General features: G+C 43.7%; 1 protein-coding gene across 1 annotated transcript in view; it reads right to left on the minus strand.

Moving 5' to 3' along the window:
• LOC130112914 (protein sidekick-1-like) overlaps positions 1-13589 on the minus strand; it is a 329381-nt gene that overhangs the window by 1611 nt on the left and 314181 nt on the right. The window contains exons 38-45 of the mRNA XM_056280437.1: positions 10110-10296; positions 9823-9960; positions 9563-9724; positions 9276-9401; positions 8870-9034; positions 7620-7757; positions 5846-5966; positions 2049-2178 (exon numbers count right to left, since the gene is read on the minus strand). Coding sequence (XP_056136412.1) covers positions 2049-2178; positions 5846-5966; positions 7620-7757; positions 8870-9034; positions 9276-9401; positions 9563-9724; positions 9823-9960; positions 10110-10296 — 1167 coding nt within the window. The remainder of the gene's footprint in view (positions 1-2048; positions 2179-5845; positions 5967-7619; positions 7758-8869; positions 9035-9275; positions 9402-9562; positions 9725-9822; positions 9961-10109; positions 10297-13589) is intronic.

Consider the following 13589-nt stretch of genomic DNA (forward strand, 5'->3'; position numbering starts at 1 on the left):
TGTAAGTCTGCTTTTGTCCTAGCTGTCCTTCGATTGCTGCAACTTGCACATCCTACTCGCATCTTTCTAACATGTTATTTAAAGGGGTGGTGCATAAGACTGACACGACACCATTATAACCATGACATGACACCTGTCATGAACATGAAGGAGTCTTTATGAATCTTTATGACTGTTGTCATTAAGTGCCAGTCGGTCAATTATGTAATTTTTTGGGGATTTTTTTTCTCCCTTTTCCTCCCCAATTGTATCCGGCCAATTACCCCACTCTTCCGAGCTGTCCCGGTCACTGCTCCACCCCCTCTGCCAATCCGGGGAGGACTGCAGACTACCACATCCCTCCTCTGATACATGTGGCGTTGCCAGCTGCTTCTTTTCACCTGACAGTCAGGAGTTTCGCCAGGGGGACGTAGCGCGTGAGAGGATCATGCTATTCCCCCCCCAGTTCTCCCCCCCCCCCTGAACAGGCCCTGACCGACCAGAGAAGGCGCTAATGCAGTGACCAGGACACATACCCACACCTGACTTCTCACCCACAAACATGGCCAATTGTGTCTGTAGGGACGCCCGACTGAGCCAGAGGTAACACGGGGATTAAATCCGGCAATCCCTGTGTTATTAGCAATGGAATAGACTGCCACGCTACCCGGACACCCTTGAATTATGTCATCCATCCATCCATCCATTTTCAGAACCGCTTATCCTGCTCTTGGGGCCGCGAGGATGCTGGAGCCTAACCCAGCAGTCACTGGGCGGCAGGCAGGGAGACCCCCTGGACAGGCCACTAGACTGATACACAGGGACACACACACACACACACACACACACACACACACACACACACACACACACACACACACACACACATTCATACCTACGGACAATTTAGTATGGCCGATTCACCTGACCTACATGTCTTTGGACTGTGAGAGGAAACCGGAGCCCCCGGAGGAAACCCACGCAGACACGGGGAGAACATGCAAACTCACACAGGATGACCCAGGACGACCCCCAAGGTTGGACTACCCCAGCGCTCGAACCCAGGACCTTCTTACTGTGAGGTGACCGCGCTAACCACTGTGTTAGCTTGCCGCCGCTGAATTATGTAATTTTTAATGCGAAGTTGACATTGTTTGAGATGTCTGTTTTCGAGCTGCAGACACGTGAAGTATATCAAATCCAGCGGCTTGGTCCCATTCAGGTTGCTACAACAAAGACATCTCAAATAATGTCAACTATGCATAAAAATGACAGAACTGACCGAATGGAACTTAATAACAAGTCATAAACATTCATAAAGATTCCTTCATGTTCAAGAAAGGTGTCATGGTTATGACAGTTTCTTATGCACACCCCTTCAAATAAAGTGTGACTCGTCCTTGATACATCAGCTACATACAGTAACCTGGTTGTTCTGGACTGCACCTGCTATTAATCTGCAGTGTTCCTCGCTGTCCTTTGATTTCTTTTGACAACCGTTCCTCCATGTAGAATAGCCACCAAGACCGCTGGATCCCAGGGTCCTTTTTAGAAGCTGACACTTAAAATGTACCCCTATTATTTTGCACAGAAGCTGTTATTGCTGATGTACGTCTTCAGGTGAATCATATGACAGTAAATTGGATGCGTATTTAAAGGTGACAATGACTTGCGTTCAATTTCAGTAACATTTAAGGCTTGCAATGTTTTTTCATGCTGAGCCTGATATGAAGAATGAATATTACTATCTACTATACGAACAGACGTTTAGTACTGTATTGCTCTCTCAAAGAAGTCTTGAAGTATACGGAGGACCAGCACAGAGCGCACCGCCTGACGGCACAACAATTAAAGAGACGGTACGTCCACTTTTCGCGTCAGGTGCGCCGTGGGTCTGGACGGTTTCGTGCTTCTTTTCTCCATCAACATCTGGCAACCCCCGTAGATTATCTCATGACCCTCATGGTGAGAACCAATGCTTTAACATTTGATGCACAATAGAGAGAGACAGGAAGCGAGGGAGAAGACAAGACCCATCAGCTAGACAGATGGAGGGAAAGAGCAAATACCTCTGACTCTGAGACCTCAGTAGGTTTCTCAGTGAGTGTGGTACTCTCAGTTAGCACAGTCCCATTGTAGTTGTTACAGATGTCCTCATCAGAATAACGGAGACCTCCTGGACTGGGCCTGGGTGGGGACCTGAAATAAAAACACAAAAACACACACACGCACGCACACACGCACGCACGCGTGCACACACACACACACACACACACACACACACACACACACACACACACACACACACACACGAGATATTTCAATGACTCTTTGAGGAGTTGGCAAATTGTGTATGTTTATGGCGAGTTGAACCGTTCCCCATTATCTGACATAATAACAATAAACTTGTTCTCTTGGAGTCCGAAATAAAATTCAACATGATCTGTCTGTCTGTTCAATGTGTGTGTGCATGGGTTTCCTCCAGGTGCGCCGGTTACCTCCCACAGTCCAAAAAAAAAGTAGGTCAGGTGAAGAGGCCGTACTAAAATTAATGTGTGTGTGTGTGTGTTTGTGGGCCCTGTGATGGACTGGTGGCCTGTCCAGAGTGTCTCCCCACCTTCTGCCCAATGATTGCTGGGATAGGCTCCAGCAACCCTGCGACCCTGAGTAAGGATAAGCGGTTTGGATAATGAATGAATGAACGATTAGCGTCAGTGGTGTGTCATTTAACACCAGCCGGCAGCCTCTGGGGAGAGCCACTTAAAGGAGCTCCTCTTACTGGCTGGGCTAACAACCTCAATGAGTGCTCAAATCACTTTTGCACCTCATTTGCTGCAATAATAGTGGCAAAAGTGAGAGGGTGCACACTTAATTTGTGACCGTTAGGATAGCATTTGAGGGGTTGCAGTGATCGATACACTACATGGCAAAAAGTATGTGGACACTTGAACATCACACTCATATACGTATGTGCTTGTTGAACATCTCATTCCAAAAACACGGGCATTAATATGGAGTATGTCCCCCCTTTGCATCTATAACCGCCTCCACTCTTCTGGGAAGGCTTTCCACTAGATTTTGGGACATGGCTGCGGGGATTCACTCCCATTCAGCCACAAGAGCATTAGTGAGGTAGGGCACTGATGTTGGGTGAGAAGGCTTGCTTCATAGTCAGCGTTCCAGTTCATCCCGGAGGTTTTGGAAGGGGTTGAGGTCAGGGCTTTGTGCAGGCCAGTCGAGTTCTTCCACACCAAACTTGGCAAACCATGTCTTTATGGACTTTTTGTGCCAGGGCATTGTCATGCTGAAACAGGAAAGGGCCTTCCCCAAACTGTTGCCACAAAATTGGATTCACACACTTCTCTAGAGCATCCTTGTATGCTGCAGCATTAAGATTTCCCTTCACTGGAACTAAGGGGCCCAGCGCAAACTATGAAAAAGAGCCCCAGACTACTATTCATCCGCCACCAAACTTTAGAGTTGGCACTATGCATTCGAGCAGGTAGTCTTCTCCTGGCATTCGCCAAACCCAGGTTCATCCATCAGACTGCCAGATAGTGAGGCATGATTCATTACTCCAGAGAACATGTTCCCACCGCTCCAGAGTCCAATGGCGGTGTGCTTTACACCATTTAAGCCAATGCTTGGCATTGTGCATGGTGATCTTAGTCTTGTGTGTGGCTGCTCAGCTATGGCAACCCATTTCATGAAGCTCCAGATGAACAGTTCCTGTACTGATTTTGCTTTCAGAGGCAGTTTATCACTCGGTAGTGAGTGTTGCAACCGAGGACACGTGATTTTTATGCGTAACTATTTTCTTTAAGTGTAAACCTTCATTGGACAAGCGCTTTGTACCACATTCACTGCAATAACGGTAGAAAAAAGAGAATGTGTGCCTTTTTACCATTTGTGACGTGGAATAAATAAGTTGAGGGATGCCAATGAAGTATTTGAAAAGGTGTAATTACTGAGTTGTCAAAGAGTTAGAAAAAATATTTCAGATGGAAATAAATGTGAGGAAATGTTCCCCTACCCGACAGCAGTATAGCTGCTGTATAGCTTTGCCAGACAAGTACAAATCCCAGTTTAATAGAAGATAGTTTGTGCCTTGACTCTTAAATTATATTTTTAGTCTTTGAAATGTTTAGAGCCAATTTATTTGATCCACTTTATCCAGCTATATCTACGTGAAAACCGTGTTTAAGACATTGGACAAGGCAAGATTTAGTTCTCTACATGTCATAGCTGTCTAACAGGGTAGAATCATCCACATAAAGCATTATACTTGCATTATACCACAGCAGAAGGCAGGTCAATGGTAAAAACTGGAAAAAGGAGTGGTACAAGGCAACTTCCTTGAGGCAAAGCCACAAAACAAACTGTGACAATCAGACAGACTGGCCCCATAATAAGGCTTCTGTGTTCTAGAGGAGAGCTAGCTCTTCATCACTGACATAACAGATGGACTGAAACTGTAACATTTTAGTTTGCAAATCAAAAGATCATGATCAATAACTTTAATATCTAATGAGGCACTGAATTTTAGCATCACTGCAGGCTGTTGTCCTTGAGTTATCAATCCCTTTTAATCAGTCATCTGTCATTTGTGTGAGTGAAGTATAAGCAGAATGGCCTTCTCTGTAAGGATGCTGCAAACTACTGGTCAAAACATCACGGCTAAACGAATCTTGAATCTTAATCATATGGCAAGGACACTAAAGTTCACTGTTAGGCCTTAGGTAATGGAATAATTTTGGCATAATTTTATCCTCTTTCCACATTCTAGGAAACCCACCACACACTCAACATCATCTTAATATGTGACATATAGGACTAGAAATAGAAGCAGCAGCAAAGTGTAGCACTTTACTGTCAAGGTTGTCTCTACCCACTGAGTCAAGTACAAGAAGGGCTCTTCACAACCTCCTGACTTCACCGACATCCACTCAGCTAAATTGAAATGCATAGTTTGTTCCATTCATTGTTTCATATCTTATCAGCTTGAAAGTGTTGGAATCAGTGTAGACCATATTCTGCCTTAATCAATCATAAGCAATCATACTGGGCAACTCAACAGGTATGATGAATGGCTTACAGCAGTGTTTAAAGAGCATAAGTGTAAACATGATCAATGCATGTGGAAAATGTATGACCAACACAATCAGTGCCTTAATGCCACAATCAGTGAAACTCTTGTAGGCAATGAAATAATCTGTGACAGATTAGATTAGATTAGATTGAAGTTAGCATGTTCTCCCCGTGTCTATGTGGGTTTCCTCCAGGTGCTCCGGTTTCATCCCACTATCAAAAAGACATGCATGTTAGGGTTAATACTCCTGTCTGTGCCCCTGAGCAGGGCAATGGAAAGAAGAACTGGAGTTGGTCCCCGGGCGCTGCAGCTGCCCACTGCTCCTATACAATAGGATGGGTTAAATGCAGAGAACAAATTCATTGCAAGAATACAATTCATTGCAAGAATACAATGTCCAACAAAGTGGCTTTCTTTCATTACAAGTATTGGTTAATTATAAAATCCTCTTTGTCATTGGGAACTGACCAACAAGTAAATATTCATATTTCCAAAAAATAGATTTCACTGCTCACATCAGAAACCCTATCAATCATTTTACATTAAGCATCAGTTTTCAGAGGTCTGAAGCAGTGTCCTGCCCGAGTTTAAGTGAGGTAGAGGCACCTGAACCCATGAGTGTATGAGTGTGTGCCAGCCCACGTGTGTGTGTGTGTGCGAGAGAGAGAGAGAGAGAGAGAGAGAGAGAGAGAGAGAGAGAGAGAGAGAGAGAGAGAGAGAGAGAGAGAGAGAGAGAGAGAGAGAGAGAGAGAGAGAGAGAGAGAGTGATGCATGTACCTGGTTCCATTCTTCTTTAAGAAGGAGTTCTTGCTATTGAGGGTTCGGCTGTTGAGTTCCAGAGCTGTAAAACCTCCATTGTCCAGGGTTACAGACTCATCCACTGTAGACAAATGCTTCCCTGGGGTCAGACAGGCACAAGGAAATAGAATCAGTAAAGGGAGAGGGAGCAACTAATATTGCACCAAATACTTTTTTGAGTTATTACAGAAAAACTGTAGGCCATTCACACACTCGAATGTGACTCACTCACAGCCAGCTTCTCTGGTAGTACCTTCTATTTATTAATAATGTTCTCAGTGCACAGGGGATCTCTTCCTTATTTAAAAGTTAGGTAGCTTTATAGCCTGAGTGAAATCTTAGAAACAGACAAAAACTTAAATGTATGATTTGGCTCTCTAGAAAAAAGTTGTGCAGCCATCTTCACAATCTCTCCACCAATAATAGATGGGAATAATAAGAAATACCATGATGTGCTTCGGGATATCAGAGCATTTCATTATTTAGAGTAAAACAAGTTTTTATAAACAACATGATCTGACCAGTAATTACAAAACATTTTGAGGTTGTTCTCATGATGAAAACATTAATCTTTAACCGTTAGTGGGGATGGAGGAGGTTGCCATACACTGTAGTTTTGCCCTCTCTATCCTACAACTCTAATCACTTTGGTCTATGTAAGATCAGTATTTCATGTAAGAAACAACCCCTGTCCTTCAAGGACAATTAAATTGAAGTAAAAAGTGACAGCTTGTCTCCTTTACTATGCATTTTCTCCCTTCCTTAACCTAAATCGACTCTTCTCCCCCCACTGCTCTCATCCTCCCACTCTATTCCTCTTAATTGCTCTTCTGCCCAGAGTTGGGTGGCTGGTAAACATGCACACGTGTGCACACACACGAACAATTGCATGTACATGCGCATGAACACACACACACACACACACACACACACACACACACACACACACACACACACACACACACACACACACACACACACACACACAGTGACTCACTAAGAGCACCTCTCTGTCTCTGTACCCTCAGCTGTAGGCAGTGTGAGAGCAGAAGATACTCAGATATTGAGAGGGTGAAAACGTTAAGCTTCAAGAAAAAAACAGAGGCACCCAGCAGGATATTAGACAATCAGACAGAGAAGAGGGAGCAGCAAAGCGCAGTGATATGGGCTTCTGGCTTTTGACCAGAGAACATCACCTTAAGCCTCCAAATCCTTAAGCAAGACAGTCAATCTTCACCAGCAATTTGGGCAGGCTGCTCTAGCTTGGTATTTAAAGGTTGGATGTTATTGAATATTTACACCATTTGCACCTTGTTAGAACCTAAGACTAGGAATCTAGTGTTTTACCTAATGGTGCTATTTTTTATGCTCACTCCCTCTTCCACAGTGAGCTCATAGTCCAGGTTCGACTGACGACCAGCTCCTTTTGGGTGGGTTTCACAAGCTGTGCATACGCGTGGTCTTATTGTTAGGTTGTAGGATGCACGCTGGGTGTAGCCCAACAGCTTGGTGAAAGTGCTTAGCCTAGTGGTAGATAGGTGTTAAGTAAAACTTTTGAACTAGTCCCTAAGGTCAGTGGTTCTTAATTCGGTCCTTGAGGACCCACAGGACTGCTGGTTTTCTGTCAGGTAAGTAATTAACTACCTAACAGAAAAGAAAACCTTCAGTACTGTGGAAGGGGGAGTGAGCATAAAAAATAACACCATTAGTAGCATCACTGTAAGAACAGTGTAACAGACTGAGACACACTGACCTGTGCTGCAGGCTTTGTACTTGCTGCCCTGTCCGTGCAGTAGCAGTGTGAAGACTACGACCAGGATGAGGATGAGACCCACCAGGGCCATGACCACCAGGAACCACCACTCCTCATAGAAAGGATGCTCTGTCAGCGCTGCAGGAAGACATCATGGGATGATGGGGGGGGCGACAGATATTTGAGGCAGGTATCTTAAGGTGTTTTTAATATGTTTTATTTTGGCTGTGTCTGGTTGGGTGATACTTCTAGGAAGGTTGCTCCTTTCACGAGTGTCAGAAAGCCAAGAGAATTACAGCAGAGTTTATCAAAGTCATTTAAGCTTTTTTGTCTTTGAAGGACCACTTAGCTGTGGTTTTCCTGAATTGAGAATGAATTGGCCCCCATCCCCAATGTGGTCCTCCCAATGCTTTCAAATAACATAACAACAAATAACAAGCAAAAAAAAAGAAGAAGCAAACATGTTAACTGAATAAATCTCTTCTTTTTTGCTTCTTATGGCATATCAGTTAATGAGTAAAATACTATTCAGAGAGAATGTAGCGTGCCTCCAAGTGTAATGAGATCTGAAAGGTTAAAGAGTAAGGCTTACAGGGCAATTAGAGGTCAATTAATTGTAGCCTGAGTATCACAGTGGTTTTGTTTTATCAGCAGAGTACAATTGCAGTAGCTTTATTATGCCTGTAGAGGGCAGCAGACACCAAGACGTCGCAAAACCAGTGAAACGCTCCTCAATTGTAAGAAGTGAGGATCCAATTAAACCTCAGTAAGACACAAACGCATCGGGGGATTCTACATCTTAACTTTTTTCCTGTAATGTTTTCACATTTGGCAGTCACATTTCATTTCGTTGCACAATTGTCAATGCTACGAAATTCCCATCTTGATGGCTAGGGTTATACTTGGGTTAGGGTTATACTATAACCTGAAATTGCTGTATTTACATAAGACAAACTTAATTTTCAAACGTGTACTACATTTTGAAATTATAGTTCGATCAGATGCTGTGGTAACTGACGATATCATACTATCACCAAAACGTGTCTGTTTTAAAGCAGGCTAAGGTAAAAAAAAATTTCATGTCTTTAATTAATAGGAATCATTTCCACCTGTGTGTGCGCATATATGCGTCCATGTTAGGGTGTGTGCATATGTGCACACATACACTTTTAATGCCTCTGTGTGAGTGTGCCATCATGCATTTATGTTTGCACAGGCCACATGTATGTACTGACTGTGTCTGTATTTACCAGCCAGTGCGGTGGAGGGGGTGCTTGGCTCTCCATATCCATAGCGATTGAGTGCAATAACCCTAAACTCATAGCTGATCCCCGACTTCAGCCGTTCCATTGGCACGGAAACAGACTTGCTGCTGGGAGGGAGGAGTCTGATGAAGGAATCCCATACTCCTTCATCTGGAGAAAAAGAAAGGGATGTAAGGGAGAGAACGAGAACAAGAGGGAGGGACAGAGCAAGACAGAAAGACCCAAGTGGTGAAGGGAATGTAAAGTGAGAGACAGGAAGAGGTGGTAAGATATCAAAGAGAGAGAATTAGTACCACTGATGATGATGAACTGTTTTATAAAATAATAATTAAAATGTATTGCCATAGTTAAGCTGTGACATTTGTCTTTTTTTTCTTTCTTTTTTTTTTACCTGAGGGACGTGCCTCAATAACATAACCAATGATAGGCCCCGCCCCTGTTTCCCCCTCTGACCAATGGATAGTAAGGGTGGAAGAGGACTTGGTGATGGACATCTCCTTAGGCGGACCAGGAGTGCCTACAATAGGGAAAAGCAGAGTGTGAGATTCCCCCCAAACTCAATTCCACCAAACCTTCAACTCCCCAACCAATGTATTTATTAATAGAGGCTTTAGTGCGCATATGCGTGCCACACACACACACACACACACACACCAACTAAATTATGTCTCTGCTTACCTTGTAGTGGATCTGCAGTGATGTTGGCATATGTTGGTGGTCCATAGCTGACTGTGCGAGCCTGGATGCTGAAAGTGTAGGTTACTCCTTTTGTCAGGTCTCGCACCTTTAGCCAGTGCTGCCAGCTCCCCTTCACATCCACTGTCACAACTTTGCTCACTCCTGCCCTCAACATAGACAGGAAAGAGGAGGGTTATCCTCAAAATGTGTGTGTGTGTGTGTGTGTGTGTGTGTGTGTGTGTGTGTGTGTAATTGTGTACCCTGTACAGGAGCAGTGGGCTGGTAGACCACCCTGTATCCCTCCAGCTGTCCATTAGGAGCAAGAGGAGGTCCCCAGGACACATTGACACTTCCTTCTGTCACCTCTGAGAAGGACAGGAAGCTGGGCTGACTGGGAGCTAGAGATGTACGGAACATGATGGAAACAAATTGAGCGAAAATGAAAAAAAATATAAAGGAAAAACAAGTAATGATATGTGATTTGTTTAGAGAATAGTAAATGATGCTTCCTTCATATAGCCCCATCCTTCCAGACTCTTTCCCTTACCAGACTGCAGGGTTCTTGCCCCCCGGGGCTCGCTGGGCGGGCCATCTCCAGCTATGTTGAAGGCAGTTAAGGTGACCAGGTAAGGGGTGTAGCTAGTGAGGTTTACCAGGCGCACCCGGGTTTCAGGGACAAAAATCACCTTCACCTTTTCACTTTGGTTCTGTTTGTCCCTCTCCCAGTAGTGAATCTGCAACATAAGGAAACAAGTGACCAACACAGATTCGGTTCCCCCCTCCTGACAAATACTACCTGTTCACTTCCTCTCTATGTCATATATTATTTATCTTGTTTACTTTCTGGCATTTGCCTCTGAGGTCACTTTGATTCATCTTAAAGACAGATGTTCTGTTTTATTGGGTACAGAGAAACAGTAAAGACAGTGGTGTTGGCAAAATCACAAAAAAAAGAACCTGGAATATATCACTATTCTAATCAGCACTGTTGTAGCTATGCATGAGGTTTACCTTGAGTGGAGCGCGTGTCTATTTTAGTCCCTGACTTAATACATGGTATAGTAAAAAGGTATATTACAGGTGTCGTTTGTGCAAATAAAGGAGATTATCAAGCTGTGATAAATTTGCCACAGTAATAAAACTATGTCTTTCATCCTGTACTTGGTAACAACTCAATTCACCGTAAATTTTAATAATAATAACAATCATTACATTTACATCGTGCTTTTCTAGACACCCAAAGTGCTTCAAATTGAAGGGGGTAACTCGCCTCAACCACCACCTAAGTGTAGCACCCACCTGGGTGATGCACGGCAGCCATTTTGTGTCAGAACGCTCACCACACATCAGCTTGAGGTAGAGAGGGAGGAATCACTGAGCCAATTACATGGCGGGATGATTAGGTCGCCAGATGGAGACAGCCAGGTTGGGAATTTTGCCAGGACACCGGGGAACCCCTACTCTTTGCGATAAGTGCCATGGGATCTTGAATGACCACAGCGAGTCAGGAGCTCAGTTTAACATCTCATCTGAAGGACGGCACCTCCTCCAGCACAGTGTCCCTCTCACTGCACTGGGATTTGATATTTGTTGTCTGTATTAGGACCAGAGGGAAGACTGTCCCCTGCTGGCCCACCAACGCCACTTCCGGCAGCAGCTCAGTTTTCCCAGGAGGTCTCCCATCCAAGTACTAGCCAATCCCACACCTGCTTAGCTTCTGTCATTTGGCAGAGCCAGGGTACATGTTGGTATGGCTAGCGGCCATGATTTGATCAATTATTCAACTCCAATAGGAAATGACAGTTATAAATGTCACTCTATATCAGTGAGCTTGATCACATTAACCTGTTCAAATAAACTAACGATTAACAACAGTTAAAGAAGACACGTTGTGAATGCACAGCATTTTAAGAAGACTTCTGTGGGCCTATACGACATGTTCAGCCTTTTTCTTCTGCTGGTTGGACAAATCATTGTGGAAGTGCATCACATAATTCATAGGCTATTGATGACACTAGCTAGTTTAAGGAAGATTATGCATTTTGTTTATGCCCTGGAAATTAAAACAAGTAAAGTTATCACCTGGTTATCATGCCAGTTGTGATGAAAGCAATCTAAAGACTATTCTGCAAGTAAAGTCCCAGGCTTGCAATTCAAAAAACATGAATTTCACACTTAGATGACTGCTGAAATTGCTGTATTTACATAAGACAAACTTGATTTTCAAATGTGTACTACATTTTGAAATTATAGTTCGATCTGATGCTGTGGTTATTATTTTTGAGGAATCATTTATGGTGGCAGTCGGTACTGAGGACAGCACAAATTTCTTAGCTCAGATTTACATTTTTATGTGTAATCTGAGAGTTGTGTTAATACATCAACCTTGAAAAAAGAATATTTCTTTAAAACAGCCTTTGTGTGTGTGCGCAGAGCCAATTAATCAGGAAATTACCTCCTGTGAAAAAAGAAAAGAAAAGGCTAAAGCGCGTCAAAAGACACTTCATTCCTGGTAATGACAGTGCGAGTCAAAATAACCCATATAGAAATGCATAATTCTCTTGAAGCATCTCACACAGCTAAACTATCCGGTTGGCGAGGTTGAGGTGTAATAATGCTGGACAGACATAACCTATTTTGTGATTGCTCATCTTGCCCTGAGGATTTGGAGCACAGCCTGAAGCACCAATTCCAACTCTGTATCCATGAGGAAAATGTCATGGTGTGGAAACATTGGAAGAATAGCTAATTATCAAACCATCAAGTTACAATCACCAGAGTGTATGCGAAATCTCTTTTTTTTATTGTTTTATGCTCAATGTTTGGAGCATTAGATTGCTGACAGATTTCTGATCTTCTAGTGCAGAAAGCTTTAATTAAAATGAAGGAATATTTTATTTTGTGCTCATAGATGTGTAATTTCCCCATGACCCTGAGAGCAGGCTAAGCAGTTCGGATAATGAATGGATGGATGGCTGGATGGATGGAGATGTGTAATCCCCCCCCCCTTTTTTCCCCTCCCAATTGTACTTGGCCAATTACTCTACTCTTCCGAGCCATCCCGATTACTGCTCCACCCCCTCTGCCGATCTGGGGAGGGCTGCAGACTACTACATGTCTCCTCCGGTACATGCGGAGTCACCAGCCGCTTCTTTTTACCTGACAGTGAGGAGTTTTGCCGGGGGACGTAGTGTGTGGGAGGATCAGACTATTCCCCCTAGTTCCCCCTCCCCCCTAAACAGGCATCCCAACCAACCAGAGGAGACACTAATGCAGCGACCAGGACACATACCCACATCCACATCCGGCTTCCCACCTGCAGACACGGCCAATTGTGTCTGTAGGAACGCCCAACCAAACCGGAGATGACACGGGGATTCAAACCAGTGATCCCCGTGCTGATAGGCAATGGAATAGACCGCCACGCCACCCGGACGCCCCCCATAGATGTGTAATTTAAGTGTACAATTACTCTTCAAGTTTAAATCTAAAAAAAAAAAGGCAGTTTTTTTTCCTTTTAGTTGCAAAGAAACTCATGGACCTAGAGATTAACTCAACAACCTTTCCACATGATTTAACTAGCACATTTTAACTGGTACATCTCTACGGGGACTCAAAAATTAAAAATGCGTTCGGCAAGGCTTGAGAGACTTGAGTATTAAACCAATAAAAATCATAAAAAAATTACAACAATTAAGCATAGTGTGAAAATGTAAAATTCAGTGGTTGAATCCCTGCGAGTCCCCCTCAGATGGATAATGCAATTTTTGCTCTTACTATGGGCTGTTGGCAACTGTTTAGTGAAATATGCAATTTATAACTCTCATGCCTCTTCAGCACATTTAGGGGTCATGTTTCCACTGGAGAACTTTTTCAAAGAAAAGGAGTTGTTGCTGTGCAATGAGGTTAAGTGTCATGACAAAATAAATATTTCTATACTGGGGCATCCGGGTAGCATAGCAGTCTATTCCATTGCCTACCAACATGGGGATCGCTGGTTCAAATCCCCATGTTACTTCCGGCTTTG

The sequence above is a fragment of the Lampris incognitus genome, chromosome 5 (genome assembly GCF_029633865.1).
Source record: "Lampris incognitus isolate fLamInc1 chromosome 5, fLamInc1.hap2, whole genome shotgun sequence".
NCBI lineage: Eukaryota > Metazoa > Chordata > Actinopteri > Lampriformes > Lampridae > Lampris > Lampris incognitus.